General features: G+C 38.0%; 1 protein-coding gene across 4 annotated transcripts; it reads left to right on the forward strand.

Moving 5' to 3' along the window:
• The first annotated feature begins 17 nt into the window (after nt 1-17).
• LOC106878003 (uncharacterized) lies at nt 18-21,933 on the forward strand. Of its 4 annotated transcripts, XR_016244340.1 has the most exons (7): nt 30-172; nt 1,497-1,651; nt 9,212-9,351; nt 12,532-12,552; nt 16,979-17,152; nt 17,710-18,323; nt 18,363-18,711. XR_016244340.1 is itself a non-coding variant. In XM_089362857.1 (6 exons), exons 3-6 carry the CDS (start codon nt 9,288-9,290, stop codon nt 17,970-17,972), a joined length of 522 nt encoding a protein of 173 aa, XP_089218983.1. In that variant the 5' UTR covers nt 30-172; nt 1,497-1,651; nt 9,212-9,287; the 3' UTR covers nt 17,973-18,711. The 4 variants fall into 4 exon arrangements, 2 of the variants coding, with proteins under 2 accessions (XP_089218984.1, XP_089218983.1); XR_016244341.1 differs by lacking the exon at nt 12,532-12,552 and having other exon boundaries at nt 28-172; nt 18,363-21,745; XM_089362857.1 differs by having other exon boundaries at nt 17,710-18,711.
• The last annotated feature ends 1,838 nt before the right edge of the window (nt 21,934-23,771 follow it).

Here is a 23,771-nt window from a genome sequence, read left to right on the forward strand (position 1 = left end):
GTCAATCAATGCTTTCTGCACATGCATGCATTCATTGCAGGAGTTTGCAGGTATTCAGACGCACTGTGGTTGCTTGTGCGTGTTTCACCAACATCCTACAACAGTTGAACGGAGAAAAGAGACGAGTTTGATGTCTGCTGTGTTGGAAGAAAAACACCAAAACAAAATGGCGGTAATATTTTCTTTAATAATTTCGTTCAATGTCGTATCGTCTGCTTTTCAATGAATTTGACACCGATATTTAGTTAAAGGTGGACATTAAAGAGAAATATATTAAATTAATAGATGTGTACTTCTGGGGGGTCGTGTGTGTGTGTGTGTGTGTGCGTGCGTGCGTGTGTGTGTGTGTGTGTGTGCGTGGGGGGGATGTGAGTGCATATTTATGCGTGAATGCGCGCGTGTGTATTTGTCTGTTTGCGCACTTTTTTGTATGCGCGTACTCGTCATTTTATGTGTGTGTGTGTGTGTGTGTGTGTGTGTGTGTGTGTGTGTGTGTGTGTGTGTGTGTATTTAACAGCATATCTGTGAATCTAAGTATATGTGTGTATGTACATGTCACTGTATATGTGTTGTTATCTGTGTATGTATGTATGCATCTGTATAATCGTATATGTGTATGTGTGTATTTTCCATATGCAAATGCGTATTAATATTTATGGGGCTCCATAAATACGACAGTTTATTTATGTGCGTTGAGAGGACTGCAGAATAGAAGTAAAGAGAAATATTTGGGGTTCGATTCCTACTTGTATTTCCTTTCATTCACATTTTTAACATCCCACTAAAAGCATAAACTTTATAACTTTACAATTTGCCCTTTATCTCCTGAAAGACAATGTCATATCGAACAAGTCTCGTGTCGACAAGTCAAGCAATTCAAGCAAATATATGTATCTATGTATCTGCCTATCTATCTATCTATCTATCTATCTATCTATCTATCTATCTATTTATATATATATATATATATATATATATATATATATATATATATATATATATATATATATATATATATATATTTACAGGGCTGGCCAAAAGTCATCCCTCAGTGAATCAAATTTCCATAAATACTTAATATTCAATTTAATTTGTTCATTCGAATTATGACTGTTTAATAGTTGAATGCTGTGAGTTAAAATCACCGTTTTTTTTTTGTTTTTTTTTTCAACATTTGTCTATTAGCGAATTCTCGTGTAAAATGATATTTTGTTTTAATCTTGGGCGGCCGTTGTGTGTGTAACATCGTTATTCCTCCCTGTGCCTGTGAAATCTTGTATCCCGGTTGTAAGGCCTTATTTCCATATACGCCAGCTTCATTTTATTCGTCCTTACTCGAAAGACATCTGTTGTTATGTCCTGTTATTATTCCTACTGTAAAACTAAACCACATTTAAAGGGAGGGATGTTGATTAGCAACACACACACACACACATACATGCACGCACATACACATCTATTTACACTTTGCACTGATTCACTGAAATTGGTTGCAGGAAAACCAGAGCTTCAAATGAAAACCAAGCATTGATTCCAACTTTGGTAACTTCTGCCAGGAATATCAACCCATCGCTTGATCAATCCCCTGGCACCTACGGCACTGTGGAACCTACAAGAGTGTGACACAACACTGTGACACCCAAAAGAGACGGTAAGAAATGAATTACTTGATTTTCTTCGACTTCCATCCCTTTTTTTCCTTTTCTTCTTTCTATTTTCTTTCTTTTCTTCTTGTCAGCTTTCACCCCACCTCCTTCTCCATCCCCCTCTCTTCTTTTTCTTCGTCTCCTTCTTCCACAACTATTTGTCCTCTTTCTTTTCTTCCTCTTCTTTCTCTTCTTCCTATTCTTTCACTTCTCCTCCTCCTACTCTCCTTCCGGTTACATAACTCAGCGGGAGACATTGTTTGCCGCAATGCACGCCACCACTTCTCTATTCATGGTCCCTATCCACCTAACCATGACCCCTATCCACCTATCCATAGCCCCTATCAACCTGTTCATGGCCCCTATCCACCTATTCATGGTCCTTATCCATGGTTAACGTCAGTAGTCTCACTGAATATAACAGTACATTTGGCGATGCAACCATTAAAATGTTGAACTTTCACAAAACTCGCCCATAACAAAACTCTTCAGCTTGATTCTTTGGGTGGGGGGCGGGGGTCGAAAGACTTGTCAGTGGTATCTTTCATCTTTTACTTGTCTCCAGTCATTAGACTGCAGCCATGCTGGGGCACCGCCTTGAAGAATTTTTTAGTCGAATGACACCACGCCGTTATTTGTTCTTTTTTTTTTTTTTTAACTGGTACTTATTCTAGCTGTCTCTTTAGCAGAACCGCTAAATTACAGGGACATAAACATACCAATGCCGGATGTCAAGCAGTGACCACATACACACACACACACACACACACACACACATATAACCGCTCTTCATTTTAGTACGAAAAAATTGTTTATCAGTTCTTTTTCTTACACTTCTTTCCATATATATCCCACATGGGATATATATATACATACATATATACGACGGGCTTCTTTTAGTTTCCGTCAACCAAATCCATTCACAAGGCTTTGGTCGTCCCAAAGCTATAGTAGAAGACACTTTCTCAAAGTGTCACGCAGTAGGATTGAACACAGAACCATGTGGTTAGGAAGCAAGCTTCTTATCACACCCCCACGCCTGCACCTATTGTTCTACATTTGGTTTTCTCGAAGAGTTTCCATTCCATCTTTTTGGACATAAAATATTATCACCTGCTAAAAGCTACGACCCTGTAATAAACCTTTTATCATTTATCTTTTGTAGAACATGAATTCCAAATGCAAATTGGAATTTGATGTTAGCTGTATCTCAATAAACGACTTGGAATAGAATTCCGCCAGAGGCGACTTTGGCTTTAATTCCTCCGTAGTCTACTTTCTCTTGAATTATATCAGCATTAATTTGTACCAGTAATGTACTTGGGCCATTGAATCAGTCGAGGAGGAATAATGACTCGTGCCTAAACTTCAAAAGGCACAACTGTTCTCCAAACTGCATCGGCAGCGGGCTGGCAGAAGGGGGGCCAGGGTTGCTTTCTGATATATCTTTCTCCACACTCTATCTGCTTTGTGTTCAAATCCCGCCAAAGTCATCTTAACTTTTTATTTTTTTCGAGGTCGATAAAATTTAGAACCTGTGAAGGACTGATGGCGATGGAGACGAGAAAACTCCCTCCTTGTGGCAATTCTTAGCCTTGAACCTGAATTAGAAACCCCTATATTATGAGGTACAACGGTAACGTTCTCAGCAAACAGAAGCTGGTTACGATTGGGGGACCAGTTAGAGAGAAATAAAATCGAAAACTGCTGAAGTAGAATTAGTTTTAAGCAAAAAAATCTACGGAGAATTCTTGTTTCCGAAAATGAGAAACGCTGGATCTGTTCACGTCAGAGAAAATAACGGGGTTGAATGCAACGGAAGTGAAAGCAACGAAGGAGACAGAAAGAACAGTAATATTGATAGGAGTGAGCTGACGGTGGGGAGGGTTAGCAATGGTGGTGGTGGGGGTGTTAGTATTACCAAGATTGGTATTTTGAGTCATACTGAAGAGTTTGTGGAGGGAAGGCTTATGTTGATGGCGTCGATCTTTGAGGCGATTCAAGTAGTATCACAATATTATTGTGCGCTATGTACAAGTTTTAGTTTAATCACTCACTTTCTCTCTCACTTTCTCTTTTCCTCCTCTTCCTCCTTCAGTTCAATACATCCATCTTGAAAATGCAATAAAATACTAGCGAGGAGATCGGATATTCAGGCGAGGTGTAAAAGGAAACTCGTGTTTCCAGTGTCGACAACTTCTCACGTACGTTCGCCTGCAAATAGATACGCGTCTATCGATCGAAATGAGACAAACGAGAAGGGTAGCCATGTCTAAACGAAAACGAGGCAACATTCCAATATCGAGCCATTTCTATCACTCTGTCCATACAGTCACGCACGCCCAACACACACACACACACACACACATAATATATATATATATATATATATATATATATATATATATATATATATATATATATATATATATATATATATACATACATACATATATATATATATATATATATATATATATATATATATATATATATATATATATATATATATATATATATATATATATATATACATGCATATATTCATATTTACACACACTATACACACACACACACACACATATTGAGGAGATAACTATAATCCTGGGAATCGACTCCTTAGCACATCTTACCCCGAATCTTGTCTGCAGGAGATATCTAAGTGTTTGGTCTATTTATATATTGTGTCACACCCAAACAAACTCATCGCAAAACATTCATTTACTCGACGGTGCCTTCAAATCACGGCGAAGTCATCGCACCATGGGACTATGACATATTTCCATATCTTATGGCGTGTATTATATAAAACTGCATGAAATGTATAACATTCTTTTCTACTCTAGGCACAAGGCCCGAAATTCTTGGTTAATAAATGAGAGTCTGAAGATGTGACAGTTTCCCTGTCGATTTGTCAAATGATTATCCCTCCTAAGTCAAGCATGGAAACAGTTCTTGGGTAAATCTGATGGGAAAAGAATTCGTTCATATCTTGCAAAATCCGAAAATAGATAAATTATGGAATTTTGTATCTATTTGTTTCTTGGTGAGAACTCGTATTTTGAAATAGATTGTGTCGTACCTTGGAAGGGTCATTTTGCCAATAAAAACACATGCTTTGGTATCAAAATATCATTCAGCAGTAAATTGAGGAACAAGCAATCAAGAGCATCATCTCGCGTCACATCAAAAGGAGCTTTAAAATCTTTGGTGAGGATTTTGGAAATGTCGAGTGATCTTTTGAAGTCGATACAAAAGTTTGCAGCATTCCCAACTTTGCTTTTTATTCTTTTTTCATTCATGGAAAATGTAAAATCTATTTTTACATTTTTAGTTTCGGCAAAAATAAAGAAACTCATTGAAACATTTTATTTCAAAACTTTATCCAGTTTAAGAACTGACAGATATCGACAAAATATGTTAAGTCGCACATACGCTTCGCAAGCGCATGGTTTCGGTTCAGGTTTCTACTATGGCCCCGAGATAACCAATGCGTTGTGAGTGAATATGATGGACGGAAACTGTGTGGAAGCCTCTATCGTGCGTGTCTGTATACTTGTGTGCGTGTGTGTGTATGCGCGCGACTATTTACCTTTGATCGATTGCACAGGTTTCTAGAACACACATTCAATGAAACAATAAAAAGGCCTTTAAAGGTCAAGTATAGGACAGGCAGACAGGCAGACGGATAGGCAGGCAGACAGGCAGACGGATAGGCAGGCAGACTGGCAGACAGGCAATCAGACAGACAGGCAGACAGTTCCTTCTCTCTGATCAATATTTCTGCCGTCTATCCTTTCAATTCGTTTCTTTTGTCTCTTTTTATCTCTCTCATCTTTCCCCACCAACCTTTTTTTCTTTCCTCTTTTCTTTCCTTTCCCCAGTCAATTCCATTTAAAACTCTCACAGACACACACGCACACACACACACACGCACACACACACACACGCACACACACACACACACACACGCGCGCACACACACGCATTCACGTAGGTACAAACGTAAGCCTCGACTTTTGTCTCACTTCTATTATCAATCGCTCCCAATTCATTCAAAACGATTGGTGATAGTGATGATGACGATGATGATGATGATGATGATGGTTGACGACGACGACTACGGTGATGATAGAGATGGTGATGGAGGAGGAAACAAAAGCCAATTTTCAACCGAACAACGTAAAAATGAGAGAGAAAAAATAACTTTTTATGCAAACATTATCGTCTTTTGTTTCAGCAACGAATTTTACATGTTTCTTCCTGGTACTTTAATAGTGTGTGTGTGTGTGTGTGTGTGTGTGTGTGTGTGTGTGTGTGTGTGTGTGTGTGTGTGTGTGTGTGTGTGTTTCTAAACATGTATACACACACACACACCTTTGTGTGTGTGTTAATTGCATGCTTAGTGTTAATCAATTAGCTCTTCCTTAATGCAAATCATTGTTGTGGTGCTCTCAATGTCACTGATGATTGCTCTGTTTTTGTTCCTACAGCAGCAGCAGCATCAACAGCAGCAGCAGCAGCAGCAGCAGCAGCAGTAGTAGTAGTAGTAGTAGTAGTAGTAGTAGTAGTAGTAGTAGTAGTAGTGGTGTCATCCTGTTCTCGTTAAGTTGCACGCATTCTATTCCAACGAGTTCATTCAATTAATCGAATGTAAAAATTTCTTTTCCTCTTGGAATGTCTTTTGTATGTGTGTGTACGTGCGTATGTGCACGTGTATGTGTGTAGTTATGTGTGCGTCTGTGTATGCATGTGTGCGTATATATACAGACATACATACGTACATACATGCATGCATACATGCATGCATGCATACATACATATATGGATATATGTGTGTGTGTGTGTGTGTGTGTGTGTGTGTGTGTGTGCGTGTGTGTGTGTAACAATAATTTTGAATTTGTATAAATGACAGTGAAACAATTGTTAATTATGAAATTAAATTTCCTCATTCCGACCTCCTTGTTGATATATATATATATATATATACAGGGGGTGGACAAAATAATGGAAACTCCTTAAAATTTCAAAGAAATTTATTTTAATATGAGGTAGGACCGCCTTTGGCAGTAATTACAGCTTGAATTCTACGAGGTATGGAGTCATACAAAGTTTGAATTGTTTCCAAAGGAATTTTTGTCCATTCTTCAGCTAAAACAGTCTCCAGTTCTTGTAGTGATGATGCTGGAGTATATCGACGCTTTACTTGTTTTTCTAAAATGCTTCATAAATGTTCAATAATATTGAGATCTGGGGACTGTGGTGGCCAGATAAGATGTTTAACTTCACTAGAATTTTTCCTCGTGCCATTCAGTAACAACTGTGTGAATTGATGCATTGTCATCTTGAAAGATTGTGTTTCCCTCCGGAAACAGTTCCACAACCGTAGGATGAATTTGATCGGATAAAATGCTTAAATAGTCTTTATTAATTCTGCCATGAAAGGAAACCACTGGGTTGACAGATTTCCAAGATATAGCCTCCCCCCAGTCATCACGTCTTTGCTCTTTGTAGGCCGCGATTTCCACAGAGCTCCCAATAGATCATTCTTGCCACATTGTCATGGTGTCATGTTGTATTCGTGTTGTGTCGATTTCGTGCATTCGCTAACGATGTACCTTACCGTTTCACCCCTCTCACCACACATTCTGCATTTGTCGCTGTCGGTAGTGAGAAAGAAGAATATTTAATCAAACAGTTTTGCATAAATTTGATGATATTCTCCTGTCATCTTATTCATTCACTGTATCCGCGTTTGACATAATGACATACAAAAGCATTTGCATGTTTTCAGTAATCCCCTATGTCAGTACAAATCCGTTTTATCCTCAAAAGTTGGGATTTCGGATTTGACCGAATAAGATGATGTAGATGATCGGAGCGGCGGTGGAGATAAATGTGGGATGACGTTGGCTTGCAAAATAACTCTGTCACTATTCTGCCTCCAGAAAACTTGACTTTTGTGTCCAAAACTTCAACACTAGTTTTTGAAAAACTAGACGTAAATTTTATGTTGGACTTAAAGCCATAGTTTCTAGCATAACAGTCACAGAAATGCAAGAGGTCCATTAAACTATCCTGTGATCCTTCCCAGACAAAAAATACGTCGTCAATGAACCATAACCAGAGTATTGGTTCATGACCATGAAGGGATTTGAATGTCTTCAGTAACTGTGTCTCGAATTTCGTCATGAAGACGTTAGCGAAATTAACTGCCATGATGGGGTACCCATGGCGCAACCCTTCGTCTAGTGGTAAAATCTTTGTCTAATCTTCATTGTGTTACTTTCTAACACAAACCTCAATAATCTACAGAGTAAATTTGATGGAATACTTTTGTTTGACCGTTTTTCAAAGGCATCCATGCATGCTTCTACCCCTTCATTGTGGTCAATATTGGGATATAAGGAAGAAACATCCATGGTTACCAAAAAACAGTTCTCGGTGCTTAAAAAAGTTGTTGATTTTAGATACAAAATCAAAGGTATCCCGAATATAGAAACTTAATCATTTTGCGACGGGGAGTAGAAAGCCATCCAGCCATTCCGAAATTTTGGCCGTGCAACATTTCGTTGGCATTTCAAAAGTGTTGCATGAAAGTTACCAGCATGTGGCGAAAAAAAATATCCTCGTTTCAAACAGATATTTCCTCAGCCGCCTATCGTAGCCTTTAGACGGAATAAGAATATAAGAGAATTATTGACCTGTATATCTGACTCCAAGAAAACGAATATTGGAGTATCTGCACGCTGTACCTTAAAGAACAGCCGCAAAAGAGGTAAGACCTATTCATTGTGCAACAACATGAGGGAAGTGAATTCCATCAGAAATCATAACAGAAATGTTATGATTTATACAGAAGGTGGAACATGCAAAGATTCCCATTTGGTGTACGCTGCAGAATGCACGAAACACAACTTATGTTGGTTGTACAACAGAACAATTAAACAAAAGGTTTAATGAGCACAGATTCGACGTCAGGTACAAGAACAGTGGTTCAACAGAACTTGCTGAACATTTCGTTTCAAGCGGCTGCAATTTTGAAGAAGACTTGAAAGTGCATATTCTCAGAAAATATTCTGAATCTGATTCACTTTCACTTCTCAGAATGTATGAGGAGAAATATGTTTGCGGGTTATTAACATCACGCCCAGGAGGAATGAATAAGATGACAGGAGAATATCATCAAATTTATACAAAACTGCTTGATTAAATATTCTTCTTTCTCTCTTTTTCTTTCCTTTTTTTCTGTCGTCTTCTTTTTTCTATTTTCTCCGTCTTTTTCTTTTCGCCTTTTATAAAATTGTAACTTAAAAACTGAGGATGTCATTCCATCAACGTCTGGACGCTGGTTGCTCTCGTTCATACTTTACGTTTAAATTTCTGTAATTTGGAATTTCTATCACTTCTTATTTTGAACTTGACAAAGACAGACTTACTCTTGAAATATCATTCAACTAATAAAATATCTTCCAATCGAATCGCGCTCTTCGTCTTGACTATGATTATTATTATTATTATTATTATTATTATTATTATTATTATTATTATTATTATTATTATAGGCTCTAATGGTCCCAAACCCGAAGAGAACACAACACTTGACACTTGAACGTGAAGTGTTATAATCATCTGTGAATAATGCCTCCTCTACTCCAGCTGGCCGGTACCTTCTTTATCTTAGCGACATTCTCTGTAAGAACAGGTGAGTGTTTCTCCGGACTTTTCTCTTTATCATCTGATTTCCTTTCTGCTGCTTACCATGTTGCTGTTTCTGCTGCTAATATTGCTGTTGTTGTTGTTGTTGCTGTTGTTGTTGTTGTTGTTGCTGTTGTTGCTGCTGCTGCTGCTGCCGTTGCTGCTGTTGTTGTTATGGCTGTTATGAATTCTGTACGAACATATTGTACTGTGAATTATAAAACTAAATTATTTTATCATAAAATTACATAGAAGCAATAATTAATTCACCAAAGTTATTATACGTAGTTTCGGATCGAAATTAAGATCGCTTTGATCGGACATATCCCCACTCGACAGTGATCTGGGGACAGTATACAGTGTGCCTAGGGCGGTGGGCTGGCAGAACCGTTGGGAGGCCGGAAAAAATGCTTAACGGCATTTCATCTGTCCTTACGTTCTGAGTTCAAATTCCGCCGATGTTGATTTTGCCTTTCATCCTTTCGGTGCCGATAAAAGAAGTACCAGTCGGACACGTTCTCCCCACCACCACCACCACAACTGCTAGCTTTGTGCCAAATTTGTAACCAATATACAATGTACCTCAAAAAAAACCCTCGAGGTCACTATCCTTGAGAGACTTTTCAACAAAAAGCACGCAGTGTGTACCGTCCTAAATCATAATACTAAGTGAAAAGTAAACGAGAAAACATTATTACAGTTTGAAATGTGAAAGAAACCAGACTGAGGAGGTGGAATATCACCGAGATGAGTCTCAAGTATTTTCATTGGTTTCTTATTTGTTTTTCCAGCTCCGAACAAAGAATAGACTCCTCAGATTTTTATTTAGAAAAAAAACAGTATTGCACTGGTTAATTCGTTTATCTAAGTAGAATTTCAGTAAAGAAAACTAAACAATTTTATCTTCAACGGGGGAAATTTTATTGAAAATGAAACTAGAGTTGCAGGATTGACATTTTTTTCTCAGAATTAAACTCACTTCACCAAACTTTCCATGGTCACAATAATCACATAAATACCTTATTTTTATCGTAACCGGTTACTGTCGGAGATTTGTTCCACATGGTTTCACGCTGAGATTGTCTATCAATGCAGAACAAATACTACACATGGTTTCCGTTGCTGATATATACATTTTCACAGGTCGATCGACGTAAGGGATACAAAGTAAAACCCAAATGAAGTAGATTTATTAGTCATACCTTTTCAGTCAAAGCATTTATTTAAAATTAGGCCGCAATATTTGTATGGTAATGAAGGCCAGTATAAACATTCTTACGCTTTGCCACATTGTATAAAGAGAGAGAGAGAAAGAGAGAGAGAGAGAGAGAGAGAGAGAGAGAGAGAGAGGAGAGAGAGAGAGAGAGAGAGAGAGAGAGAGAGAGAGAGAGAGTTGACATATTAGTTGGAGGATGAGTGCACAGACCAGACGTGGTGATGGGAAAAGAGGAGAAAGAGTAAATGACAGACTAATTATGAGAAGAGTTATGCAGATGAGCAATTTATTTATTTTATTTTATTTTAAGGTTAATAAATATGGGGGGGGGGGGGATTAGTATTCATTTCATCGCTTTGTGTAAGTACGAAATGATCTGGTAAAATTTAAATTATGATTGTATGTATAACATATTTTTTTATATGACCCACGGCGGTAAAAGTACACTCTCAAAATGACCCTTTGACCCTTTTTTTTACGACAGATAACACTTTAAAATTCATAATATGCAAATTTTTGATAAAGTGTGTACAGCGGAAGTGACATTCGATAGGGACACCAACTCTTTTCCCAAGTGTCTTCTTCTTGTCATAGTATTCTAGCAGGTGGCATATCACAGTTGCTATCTCAGTAAAGATAAACCATAAAGCGTTCCTGATATAACCTTACGACAAATGCTGTAGCCTTTTGATTTGAGGAGTCCTAGAGTCTGGTTCCCAACATCCAGAAAGCGCTCATTAAACCTGTTTCTCAAAAGATTACCTATTTTTCCGAAGCCTCCTGGCTACTCAAACTTCCTTTTGCTGTCTTTAGCCTTATTTTCCTCACTCCTTTGACTTTACTGATAGGGCTTCGCTATTCTCCCTATCCGAAGAAGGCCATCTGTCCGAAACGTTGAATGCTTTCACTGGAAATGAAAATTATCTTGGTTATACTAACTTTTATTTAAAAAGCATTTGGATATGACTACGCCGCACTATTGAAATAGGATAAGAGTGAAACATACTCGCAGTTGTGACTATGATTGCCAAACGCCACACTATTCTTCATTTCACTGCATTTCCGATCTTCAGTTTTAACTAAACAAAACTTTCGTTTTATTTTCCACTCTTGCATTTGTTTGGTTTTGTTAAACACTGTTCCACAATGTTTACCTCACCTCGATGCAAGTAATCGTAGTCTTTATACTTAGTATGTCAATGCTTACGCCAGCCATGCTGTATCATCGACCGCTATGTCAATACCGGCCACCAACATCCCCGACTGTTGATGTTTACGACCTGAATGTCGTAGTAAACCTCACCACTTGGTTTTAATCGTCCCGATGGATATTCCCACAAGAGTACCTCATCACCAGAGGTACCTCCTCTTTTACACCAATCCTTATTTCACTCTACTGCTCTAGAAGAGAGATGAACTTATAAACTTACCAATTCCATTCAAGCAAAAACCGCGCTTTGGAAATCTCTTCCGTACCACCACCACCACCGCTACCAACAGCAACAACAACAACAGCAACAACAATAACTTCTTCCAACAACCTACCACAACCACAGTTACTTCCACCACCTCCAGCTGATCCCCACAAACAACATGATCGTTACTATAGCGACGATTACAACCACCACCACCACCACTATTACAGTCAGCACTACCACCAACACTACTACTACTACTACTACTACAGCCAATCCTTGCTCGACCATTCACCACAGAACAATGTCACGTCTTAGCAGTGCAAAGGTATTCTCCGTTATGTGCCGCCGCCGCCGAAGCCGCCGCCACCATCACAACTACTTCAACCCTTTTCATCATCATCACTATCAGCAGCAACAGCAGCAGCAAGATCGGAATTATAATTAATTTCATCATCATCATCATCATCATCATCATCATCATCACCATCATCATCATCATCACCATCACCATCATCATCATCAGTCTAATAACCAGACCAGTTCACTTTTCCAGGTGCCGACGATCGCCAACGACGTAAGCGACCCCTAAGAAGTTATTTTTGTTACTGTTGTAACCGCATGACTCCCAGCCACCCTGACCCTTCCTGAACACTTGGTGTTCTGTGTTCCCTTCACCTGTGACGTCATCACCACCACCGCCGCCGCCGCCACCACTACCATCACTATCGTCATCATCATCAACATCATTGTCATTATCATCATTGGTGTTGTAATGGACGTCATCGTTATTCTTTCCTTAATTTTCTACCACCCCTACCACAACCACCACCACCACCACAGTTCCACCTTCACCCGTATCATCTCCACTTTGTTTTCTCTGTCTGTCTGTCTGTCTTTCTATCGTGGATAAATCACTCTCTCCAACTCTCTCTCTCTACTTTTTATCACTACATACATCTTGTACATACATATTCAAATCTACATACATGCATAATATATATAGTATATATATATATATATATATATATATATATATATATATATATATATTATATATATATATATATATATATATATATAGTATATATATATATATATATATATATATATATATATATATATATATATATATACCAGAGTAAGCACATAAATGTGAAACAAGGTGGAAAAAAGAGTACTCAAATACCAGAGGTAGAGTAATATGCTTTATTTAAAAGCAGCAGAAATATAACAAAGGCTGTTACTCAGAGTTTCCCGTTCCCGTTCGTCGGACAAGTTTTGTTAAAATAGAACAGAAATAACGATATAATCAAAACTAGTTAAAGGATACACCTTTAAAAATGGAATCGTTTCATTGGTCCTTTCAATTAACGGTCTTAAGCAAGCAATGAACAAAATAAATGAATTCAATATAAATTCATCCTATTATAAAATCGAGGAAAACCTTAAATCGAAGAGTGGATTCAAAATACATATTGTAAATAATTATATACGAAATATAATTCAATTAATACATTAAAATTAATTGACCATGCATTCTTTTCTTTACCCACCTATTTTCAGTTTTATTCGTTTTCAATTCCTCGTGCAGTGCTTTACCTTTGCAATCTTCCATCCTACAAAGCCTGACCTTCTTACTTCTAGTAACAGCGGTTCAGTGACATTTTTTACATACCATGCTATGTTGTTTTCTTCTGCTCTAATGCTGTGTTCGCATCCAATAAGTCCTCTTCCCCCTCTTTTTCTTGGTACCTACAGTCTGTCTGTGTCACTTTTGGGGGGAAGTGGCCCGTATCTAGTCAGCAACTTCCTTGTCTTTCTGTCTAAGCTGTTTAGTTCGTCTACTGTCCATGCGATTATCCCTGCTCCATATCTAAGGAGTGAAACCGCCCAGGTGTTGATAGCTTCCATCTTATTCCGTCCGTTTAATTTCGACTTAAGGATCAGTCTCAGTCTGCGCAAGTACTCCACCTTAAGTTTTTCCGTCATTTCCTTCTCCATCAATTTATCCATTTCCAAAATCCCCAAGTACTTATAGCCCGTCTCTTCTATCTGCTTCATAAACTCCCCCGACGGTATCGTTAGTCCGTCCATGCATTTGATTTTGCCTCTCTTCAAGACTAACACACCACACTCTCTCAGTCCGAACTCCATTCTGATATCAGCACTGAAGGTATTCACCGTATCAACGAGGGGACTGACTTGGGCTTCGTCTTTACCATGAAGTTTGAAGTCATCCATGACTAACAAATGGCCGACTCTTTGTTGGCGGCTTTCGAATGCATCCCCAGCTTTTGCTGTCCTCGGTATCAGTGTTAGTGCTATCATGCACAGCACAAAGATCGGTGGGGACAGGCAGTCCCCTGGAAGATGCCTCCCCTGATTTCTATTGTCCCTAATCTTCTTCCATATTCTGTCTATTCCGTCCTCCACTTCGCCATACTTTTTCCAAGCAATCACTCAACATTCGATGCAATACCAAAAAGGTTCATACATTCCATTATCCAAGAATATTATTATTATTATTATTATTATTATTATTATTATTATTATTATTATTATTATTGTCATCGTTATCATCGTCGTCATCATCATCATCACCATCATCATCACCATCACCATCATCATCATCATCATCATCATCATCATCATCATCATCATCATCATCATTATTATTATTATTATTATTATTATTATTATTATTATTATTATTATAGACGTCGCACAGTATACAATATCGTGAGGTTGTTGACTGAAGATATTGTGTCTCCCGGGGGTTTGTACTGTTTGTCAAGTCACAACAAGGACCTCAGACAGACAGTGATACAGACAGAGCAGCATGTGGAACTTTATAATGAAGTAGTGAACTATTCACTAATCGCTCGCTGATATTTTTCATTACTCCTCCATGAATAATGAATAATGAATAATGAATAATAATAATAATAATAATAATAATAATAATAATAATAATAATAATAATAATAATAATAATAATAATAATAATAACAGTGAAACTGGGCCAAACCAAAATAAAAACGGTAATATATTTTTACACGAAGACTAAACCTAAATACAGAGAACAAAATAAGGACTTTGCGAAAGAAAATGTCTGCGGTTATCAAGTGGTAACCCTTTGAAATAGGAAGGAACTACGTCCGGCATCACTTGATGTTGTTGTTGTTGTGGTGGTGGTGGTGGTGGTCGTCTGCAGGGTGGTTGCATGACGTTATTAATCGTTGTTGTCATCAACCTACTCGATATTGAGATGGCAGTGGAATTAACATAATTACAATTACTGTTGTTGTTGTTGTTGTTGTCGTCGTGATCGCCGTTGTTGTTGTTGTTGTGTTGCTGCTGTTTTTAAATGTAGCCACCATCTGCTGTATGAATAATATATGTAAATTTAAATGTGACAAATAAATGAGAGGAAGAAAAATAGTTCGTCGAGAAGAGCATTTTTATTTTATTGTTAGAAAGTAAAATACAACTTTTTCGGGTTGTTGTACACAGATTATTTGCAGTCTTGTTGTCTAGTTTGTATGTAGTTAAATTCATCGTTTTTTTTACTGCTAGAAGACGGATGGAAGAAAGAGAGAGAGAGAGAGAAAAAGAGTAACAAGGGTTTAACCCGCTGAGTTGACGAGCAGGGTCAAGTATAGTCACACGGTGACAATCCATAAGTGAAAGGAGCAATACAGATGTGCTCTTTGGTGGGCTCTTTGTGCACGGTGAAAGGCCTAAAATGATTTGGGGTTCTGTATTTATGCTTTTTTCTAAGTTAGGTCAGGCTGAACAAATGATTTTTCATCTATTTTCTTGTCTGAACCGTATTTAACCTAAGAATGGTCACTTAAACAATGGAACTTAATTAAGCGTGACTGTTGACTTTCATGAGTTTCTACAAAAACCGACAACAATAGAAAAGAACTCGAAGAAATATATAGGTTAGGTTTCGAATCTTGATTAAGAATCTATGAGGTTATTCACTACACATTAGTTATGCTAAAATCAATTGTAAATGTGTGTGTGTGTGTGTGTGTGTGTGTGTGTGTAACGCAGATGCCCCATCGTTCGGCCAATTGCTGCAATATTTGTCCTGAGATGGCGTGTTATGAACATGCTGTGTTAAAAACATTTTAAATCTCAGAAAGAGACGAAAATTCTTCCTAGCTGGAGCCAGCGGGAGTGCCAAATGCATATCGGCCTTCCTGGTCCTATTTCAATGGCGCATACTCGCAGCCAGTCACATGCTCGGTCGAGAGTTCGTTGTCTCCAATATCGGAGACAGTGGAAAAAAAACCCATTCACTGATGTTGCGAAAGGCCACCCGGTTCAATAGAAAACAGGTATATGCAATTGGGGCAGTATTTTTTATCCCAAATAATGAGAGTCAGCCTGTTGCGTTTGCACTTTGTCGGAATTTTGATGGAGATGTTCCGCCAATGCCCCTTGTGCCGATAAGTTTGTATACATTGACTAGCAGAGATGTATACCCATCCCTAGCCGGTCTTTTCTGTGGATGGCATTGTATATTATTTTAGCAATAACATCATCTATATATGTATGTTGTCTTCTGTTTTTAATTATTTAAATCTTTTCTCTGAGGAAGGAGCTTCTTTCTAACAAACATACAGAAGTCCATCGTTGAAATGTAGATGACAAAAACAATGTCACGTTTTAAACTTGAAGAAAGTATTGCATACTTTTATTGTTCCACTTACAAATTGCGATGTGTGAGTTGGTCGGATTGTCTCTTAGGCATTTACTCACAAAACCAAGTGCACAAATTATTACTGGTATAAATAGGAATTTATAACCTGGATATAGAAACTGGAGGTTTAAGTATGCATGCATGTATGTATGTATATATGCATGCATGTATATATGTATGTATGTATGTATGTATGTATGTATGTATGTATGTATGTATGTATGTATGTATGTCTTCTCTGTTCTTCTGCACTTCAGCTGATTGTTTTTCTCCCGTTTCCATACAGTTCGTTCGGTTGGCTGTTTTGTCTGTTCGTCCTTCAACCACAGCAACCCAGAATGTGAAGATCCATTCCACAACCGAAACAATCGCTTCTACCATTCCAAATGTTGGTCGAGCCACCGCAATCGAATCGGAGTCTACCCAGCCACCCAGTGCATCAAAGTGGTGGCTACTGACTGTAAGTAACGTGCAAACACACACACACACAGGCGCACGCGCACGCATACACATGCACACACATGGATACAAATATAATTAGGCAATACATGTACATACTCGTACTTATGCATGCATTCATAAACACACACATATATACACACATACAAACATAAACACATACACACATACATGCATAAGCACATGCACACATGTATACATGCGCACATGTATACATACACACACACACATACATACGTACGTACGTACGTACATACATACATACTACGTACATACGTACGTACGTACATACACACATACTAGGTACATACATACATAAACACATGCGCATACGTACATTGACAAAATCATGCATGCACACATAAATATACATTCGTACTATTTTCTCAGTTTTTCATTCTCACCTCTCTCTCCCTCACCTTCACTCTCGCTCTCTCTCTTTCCCTCTTTCTCTGTTTTCGTCTCTCTCTCTCTCTCTCTCTCTATCTCTCTCTCTCTCTCTCTCTCACTCACTCTCTCTCTGTTTATCTATCATCACTCCTTCATCTCTAATTACAGATGAAACCGGTTACCACATTGTGGTGCGCAACTGTGTCGTGGACAACGGTGGGACGACATCGGAATCGGAAATCGGCAGACAAAGCCATTGCGGCTGGGTTCGCGCCATGAAGTATAACAACAAGATGTATCGTGGCTGCGTCTTGGCCTGTGACTATGATGGCTGTAATGTTGCCAGCCCTTTACACCAGCCACCACAGATTTTCTACACATTACTTGCCCTCTGCAGCCTCCTTTCTATGCTGTTGGCATCCATAGTCTAAGGAGAGGGGTCTCTTCTCGGTAAATTTGTGAACCTCGGTTTTATTATCTGAAATGAATAAATGAATAGACATTTAATCACAACATTTCTTATGCCTACACAAAATACATCAGCATACGCACACACACACGCACACACACACGTATGTATATATGTATGTATACAGGTGTTCAAACATAGACATCAACTTGGATGTATACATAGATATTAATGTGACCGTTACTGCAAGGTAAAGCTCCAGTATTGGAAAGTCTGCTACCATTTAGTGTCTATCAGTCAATTACGTGGATACTACTTCATAATAATTCTAGAAGATACCACCACAAATAACAACTGTAACGTCTACCTCAAGGTACCACTGCAAGGTACCACTGCAAGGTACCACTGCAAGGTACCACTGCAAGGTACCACTGCAAGTTGCCAACACAAGATTCTACCACAGGATACTACCACAAGGTACTACCAAATGTGCACACGCACAGTACAACAACAATGTAACGCTATGAGATATTATTTCCACAATGTAATACCAAAGGATACTTCACAACAGCCAGCCTGAAGACTTACCATAAGGTACCATAATACAATACAATGATACGAAATACAATCTATCGCAGTCTCAGAAATAACTGCTGAGAGATTCTACCCAAATAACTACATTCGAATGTACGTAGACGTATTCCTGTAACATTTCAAACAAATTACTTTCACGATACACTATTATATGGAGCACATAAAAATATACTAACACAAAATATTTGCAAAGAACACCACCGCTTACATACTACCGCTTACATACTACCGCTAGGTACTCCTGCAACATACGACCAAAAGTTGTAGCACCAAGAGGTGCTACATCATATTGCTACCATAAAACTATTATAGTCTATCACAAAATGCAATCACATTGACTGATTGAAGAAAGCAAAAACGAGCTGGTCATGGCTAGATATTGCCTTTCAGCTTCATGTACTTTATTTTAGGACTGACCCGGAGCCAAACGATAGCTGCTTACCTCTCGCATAGGATATGCGAGACTGCTGCTAAAATTCGAACACATTAAAAAATTATGTGACGGTCTGACTCAGAAGGAAAATATCATTTATGACAAAGCATTCCTCAACTCATTCCATCTTTCCTCTCTTCTCGGTACACCAACTCATTCCATCTTTCCTCTCTTCTCGGTACACCAACACATTTCACATTTGTTTTACATCCAAAATCCAAAACATTGATTCTCAACGGAATCTACAACTTTTGTGCCTTTGATTGTAGAATTTTAGTTATAGAAATGCTTAAAAGTATATTTGATCTTGTAACTAACTGCTTACATAATAATCTAGAAATGTTAGTTTTACAACAAACTCGGAAACGACTAACCTAATTCCAAAAAATTTCTAAGTGGAACACTTTAGTCGTGCTCGATATTACATAATTACATTTTTTTAGCCGAGCAATTTCGGTTTTCCGGAGAATTAATGTCAAATTGTTTTATTACGTTTCTGTCAATCTCTTCTGCAAGGACATTACACGCTCTGCACTTTATCAGGGCTTCAGTACCACAGTCACGGATATGACGTTGACAGGTGACTATATTATACTTTAATAAACTTCACACACACACACACACACACACACACATGCACACATGCACACAAGCACATGCACACACGTGTATGTGTGTGTGTCTGTGTCTGTCTGTTTGTATGTCTGTCTGTTTGTGCATGTGCGTGCGTGTGTGTGTGTGTGTGTGTGTGTGTGTGTGTGTGTGTGTGTGTGTGTGTGTGTGTGTGTGTGTGTGTGTGTGTGTGTGTGTGTTGGTCTGTAATGTAATACGAACTATAGAATTTCCCTGAGGCTTACTAACAGTAAAAGTTTCCTGTCTTAAGTGCAATCGTCAGATCATTCTCAGTGGGATTTTGAAAGAAAAAAAGACACAACGGCGCTGCTCTTGCTTCTGCTAAGAAGCATAACTCTACCTCTTGGATGGCTGGAATTAATTCTTTCTCCTTTGAAGAATATGAATCTCAAAGAGTTATTACATTTAATAAACCGAAACAGAACAAAAATAGAAAGAAATTAGGACAAAAAGGGAAAATTGTGTTTAAGGACTTAAGAGTGGCAAATGCTTTCTATAACAAGAGAAACCAGGGTTCGGGAAAGAAAGGAACAAAGAGAATTTACAACTAAGAGAAGCGAAAAATAAGAGAAGTAAAATACATGCTTGTATTAACATATATTCATGACATTGCGTGGTGTGTCTTTTGGAATCATCTATCAGATACGTAATCGCCCATTTACGCATTAGATGCTTCTCAAAGTGTCTGCACTTAGCGAAAATCCATAACTTGGTGCTCGAATATATATATATATATGTAAGTATGTATGTATGTATGCATATATGTATATATATATTTAGAGAGAGAGAGAGAGAGAGAGAGAGAGAGAGAGAGAGAGAGAGAGAGAGAGAGAGAGAGAGAGAGAGAGAGATTATGGTTGTATTTACAGAGAGTGAGAAATGATTTGATGGTTCTCAGTTGCTAATGAAATTCAACACAAGATTGTCCAGCTAATCCCTATTTGCTTTTCCACAAAGACGGTGGATATAAAGACAAGACATTTATATCTGTCTGCTTACAAACATCGTAAGCAAAAATTTATAGGAATATTCTAAAGTATGGCATTGAAGCAAAAGGCTATAAATGCTCTCGTAATTAATCTATGAAACTAGCAATGGAGAATGCGTTAAAATATGCTGAAAGATTTCTCCGATTTACTCAAGCCATCGGCGGACTTATTAGCAGCGACACCAGGAACAGTTTAAAAGCTTATTGAGATACTAATGACATCCCAGCACGAAACTTTTCTGGCAGAGTTTTCATGATATGCACCTCAAGCATAACAATACAAAGTCCAGCATCGAAAATGGATGTTAAATTATGATGACATTGTATTGTATATAGTGTGTGTGTGTGTGTTTGTGTGTGTACATACATTGTATATAAATGCAATTATCTATAACAGTGCTAATTAAAATCAATCGATATACAAATACAAGGTTTTTACAGCTATCTATAACAGTACTAAAATCAATTATATACATATATATATATATATTGTATAGTAGCACCATGAAGCACCGAAACAAAACACTATTAATAGGCCAATAATTGATAAATCAAACTTATGTGGGCGGTGGAAAGGCGGTGATTGGTTGGGTGTTCGGGTGGGTGTATGAATATAGCGTCTTTGACGTTAAACATTGTTAAATGCTGTAATATCAGAATTGTGTGACAATGAACAATAAGAATTTTATTGTCATCATAAGTTTGAATGGCTAACTGTATTGACAGAATCGACAGAGAGGCAGCTAAACAGACAGACAAACAAACAAACAAACAGACAGACAGACAGACAGACAGACAAACAGGTAGATAGATAGACCAGATAGATAGATAGATAGATAGATAGATAGATAGATAGATAGATAGATATTATTAAAACCTATAACAACAATTGATTTCCACTATAACCAGATTTTTACCTTTTATTATTTTAATTTTATTTTCACGAGAAATTCCATGTTTTACAAGTCTTCATGTAATTATAAACATGGCGTCAAAAAATATTACAAGATGGTGTAGTTAAAGGGAGATAATTTATAAACTATTTTCAATATTGCAATAATTTTTTGGGTGAATATTATTTTTTAAAATTAATCTTGTTATCAATTCAAAACTGGTTGGAACTTCTCAATAAATTTCTTCTTTTTTCCTCTCTTTTTTCCCGTTCTTTTTCAAAAATGTTCTCTTATTTCCAAATGACCACTTTGTGGAAACTGTTTGACATTGGGGTTTCAAATGTGTTGCCAGTATCCTCTGATAATTTATTTTCTTTCTGGCCAATATATTTATACTTGTTAATAATCTAATACAATAAATCAGATTTGTTTTTACAGTTCATATTTCATTTGTAAATATTTTTCTTCCGCTCTTTATGTTCATATAATGACCATCATCAATAGATTAACACCTCTTTATCGTCGGTCTATCATGGATGAGTGTTCTAGTTGTCCGCCCCGCTGGAACAGCGTTGTCCGCTTCTATTTCTCCTCCATTGAGTGTTCGACAGATTCTAAGCCTGGACAGTATGGTATGGAGGGCAGGTTGTTGCCCATACAGCGTGTCCCCATTCTCCACGTCACTGATGTATTCAGAAGAACAGCATGCCCGTTGCAATTTGGCACCAGTGTCGTTGCATGAGAGTTGCCAGAACTGCTTCAAGGGCTCCAACTCCTGATTTTTCATCAGGGATTACTCCCATGTCAAGGTATGGCTGCAGAGTGGCAAAGGTTTGACGCCACAGTTTCCCTTTCCCTCAGACCAGCTAACGATTTCCATTGGTCCGATTGATTTATTAATTAACCCATTTAACTGGGATCCTGACAGATGCTACAACTCCGAGCCAGAGTAGCGCTGGCAAAAATAATGGCTAAGAAGTGATTCCACTCTCCTCAAAGCCCTGCAACTCGCAAACCAGAGCCCTACCTCTGGATACAATCACACCCAGGACATATTGACATCTACCACAGTTATTAACCTTACACTTGTGAGGTTTTTATCGTTGTTGCTTCGATCAAACTCCACTTTTGTCAACAATCAACAATTGCTTTAATAATATTGAAAGGTCAGTAGATTGAAATTCATTAACATTCTTCTTGTTGATAGATACTTCAGGTTGGTGGAGTCTTTTTCAGGGTCAGAATTGTCAATTGTAAGTTCCAGATGAATAAAGATGATTGCGGAGTCTCCAGATGAAGCGGGATATAAATAGAATTTTTCCTGATTTTTTTCCTATAAGCGCAGGCGTGGCTGTGTGGTAAAAAGCTTGCTTTCCAACCACATGATTCCAGGTTCAGTCCCACTGCGTGGCACCTTGGGCAAGTGTCTTTTACTATAGCCTCGAGCCGACCAAAGCCTTGTGAGTGGATTTAGTAGACAGAAACTGAAAGAAGCCCGTCGTATATATATGTTTATATTTATATGTGTTTGTTTACGTTTGTGTTTGTCACACACACACCCCCACCACAACCACCACCACCACCATCGCTTGACAACCGATGCTGGTGTGTTTACGTCTCCGTAACTTAGCGGTTCGGCTGAAGAGACCGATAGAATAATCACCAAGCTTGCAAAGAATAAGTTCTGGGGTCGATTTCTTCGACTAAAAGGCAGTGCTCCAGCATGACCACAGTCAGTTTACTGAAACAAATAAAAGAAAAACTCTGCACCTGAAGGAGTGCATATGTTGTGTTTACCTTTCTTTAAAGGCGTTGGCTATCATGTCCGTAGAGTGTCTTGTAATGCCATCGGATGGTGTGAGAGTGGCTCTATAAACTACTCCTTTTGAGATGCAGGATCCCCCACATCCACCGGTGGGCAGTTGATTGGATTTCGAAATTTTACAGGTTTGGGTGTGAACTGAAGGTTGTTTATGTGTGTTCGCATCTATAGTAGCGTGCAATATTTGAAGTGATGTTCGCTTAGCAGGAGTAACTGACCTTAACATTATGGGATTGAATAGTTCATAATGCTTATTGGCTCTAAGGAAAAGTCTTTTAGTTAATGTCAGGAAGCTCCTAGCTTCCAGTTGATTCACCAGAAGCGATAAATTACGGGACTCTGTGCAAGTGTAGAATATTCTTTAATACATTATGACTAAAAGGCTCCTATTTGCAGTACTCCGAGTTACATATTTCCAATCATCAACTTTTCCTTTGAAATATTTGCCGTTTGAAAAT

This window comes from Octopus bimaculoides, chromosome 14, assembly GCF_046866305.1.
Source record: "Octopus bimaculoides isolate indiv1 chromosome 14, ASM4686630v1, whole genome shotgun sequence".
In the NCBI taxonomy this organism is placed as follows: domain Eukaryota; kingdom Metazoa; phylum Mollusca; class Cephalopoda; order Octopoda; family Octopodidae; genus Octopus; species Octopus bimaculoides.

Excerpts from the sequence above, each read along its gene's own strand:
- LOC106878003 (XM_089362857.1), top strand. The coding sequence starts at position 9,288 with ATGCCTCCTCTACTCCAGCTGGCCGGTACCTTCTTTATCTTAGCGACA. Across the intron at positions 9,352-12,531 it reads GACATTCTCTGTAAGAACAG|GTGCCGACGATCGCCAACGA; the intron begins GTGAGTGTTTCT and ends TCACTTTTCCAG. Across the intron at positions 12,553-16,978 it reads TGCCGACGATCGCCAACGAC|TTCGTTCGGTTGGCTGTTTT; the intron begins GTAAGCGACCCC and ends GTTTCCATACAG.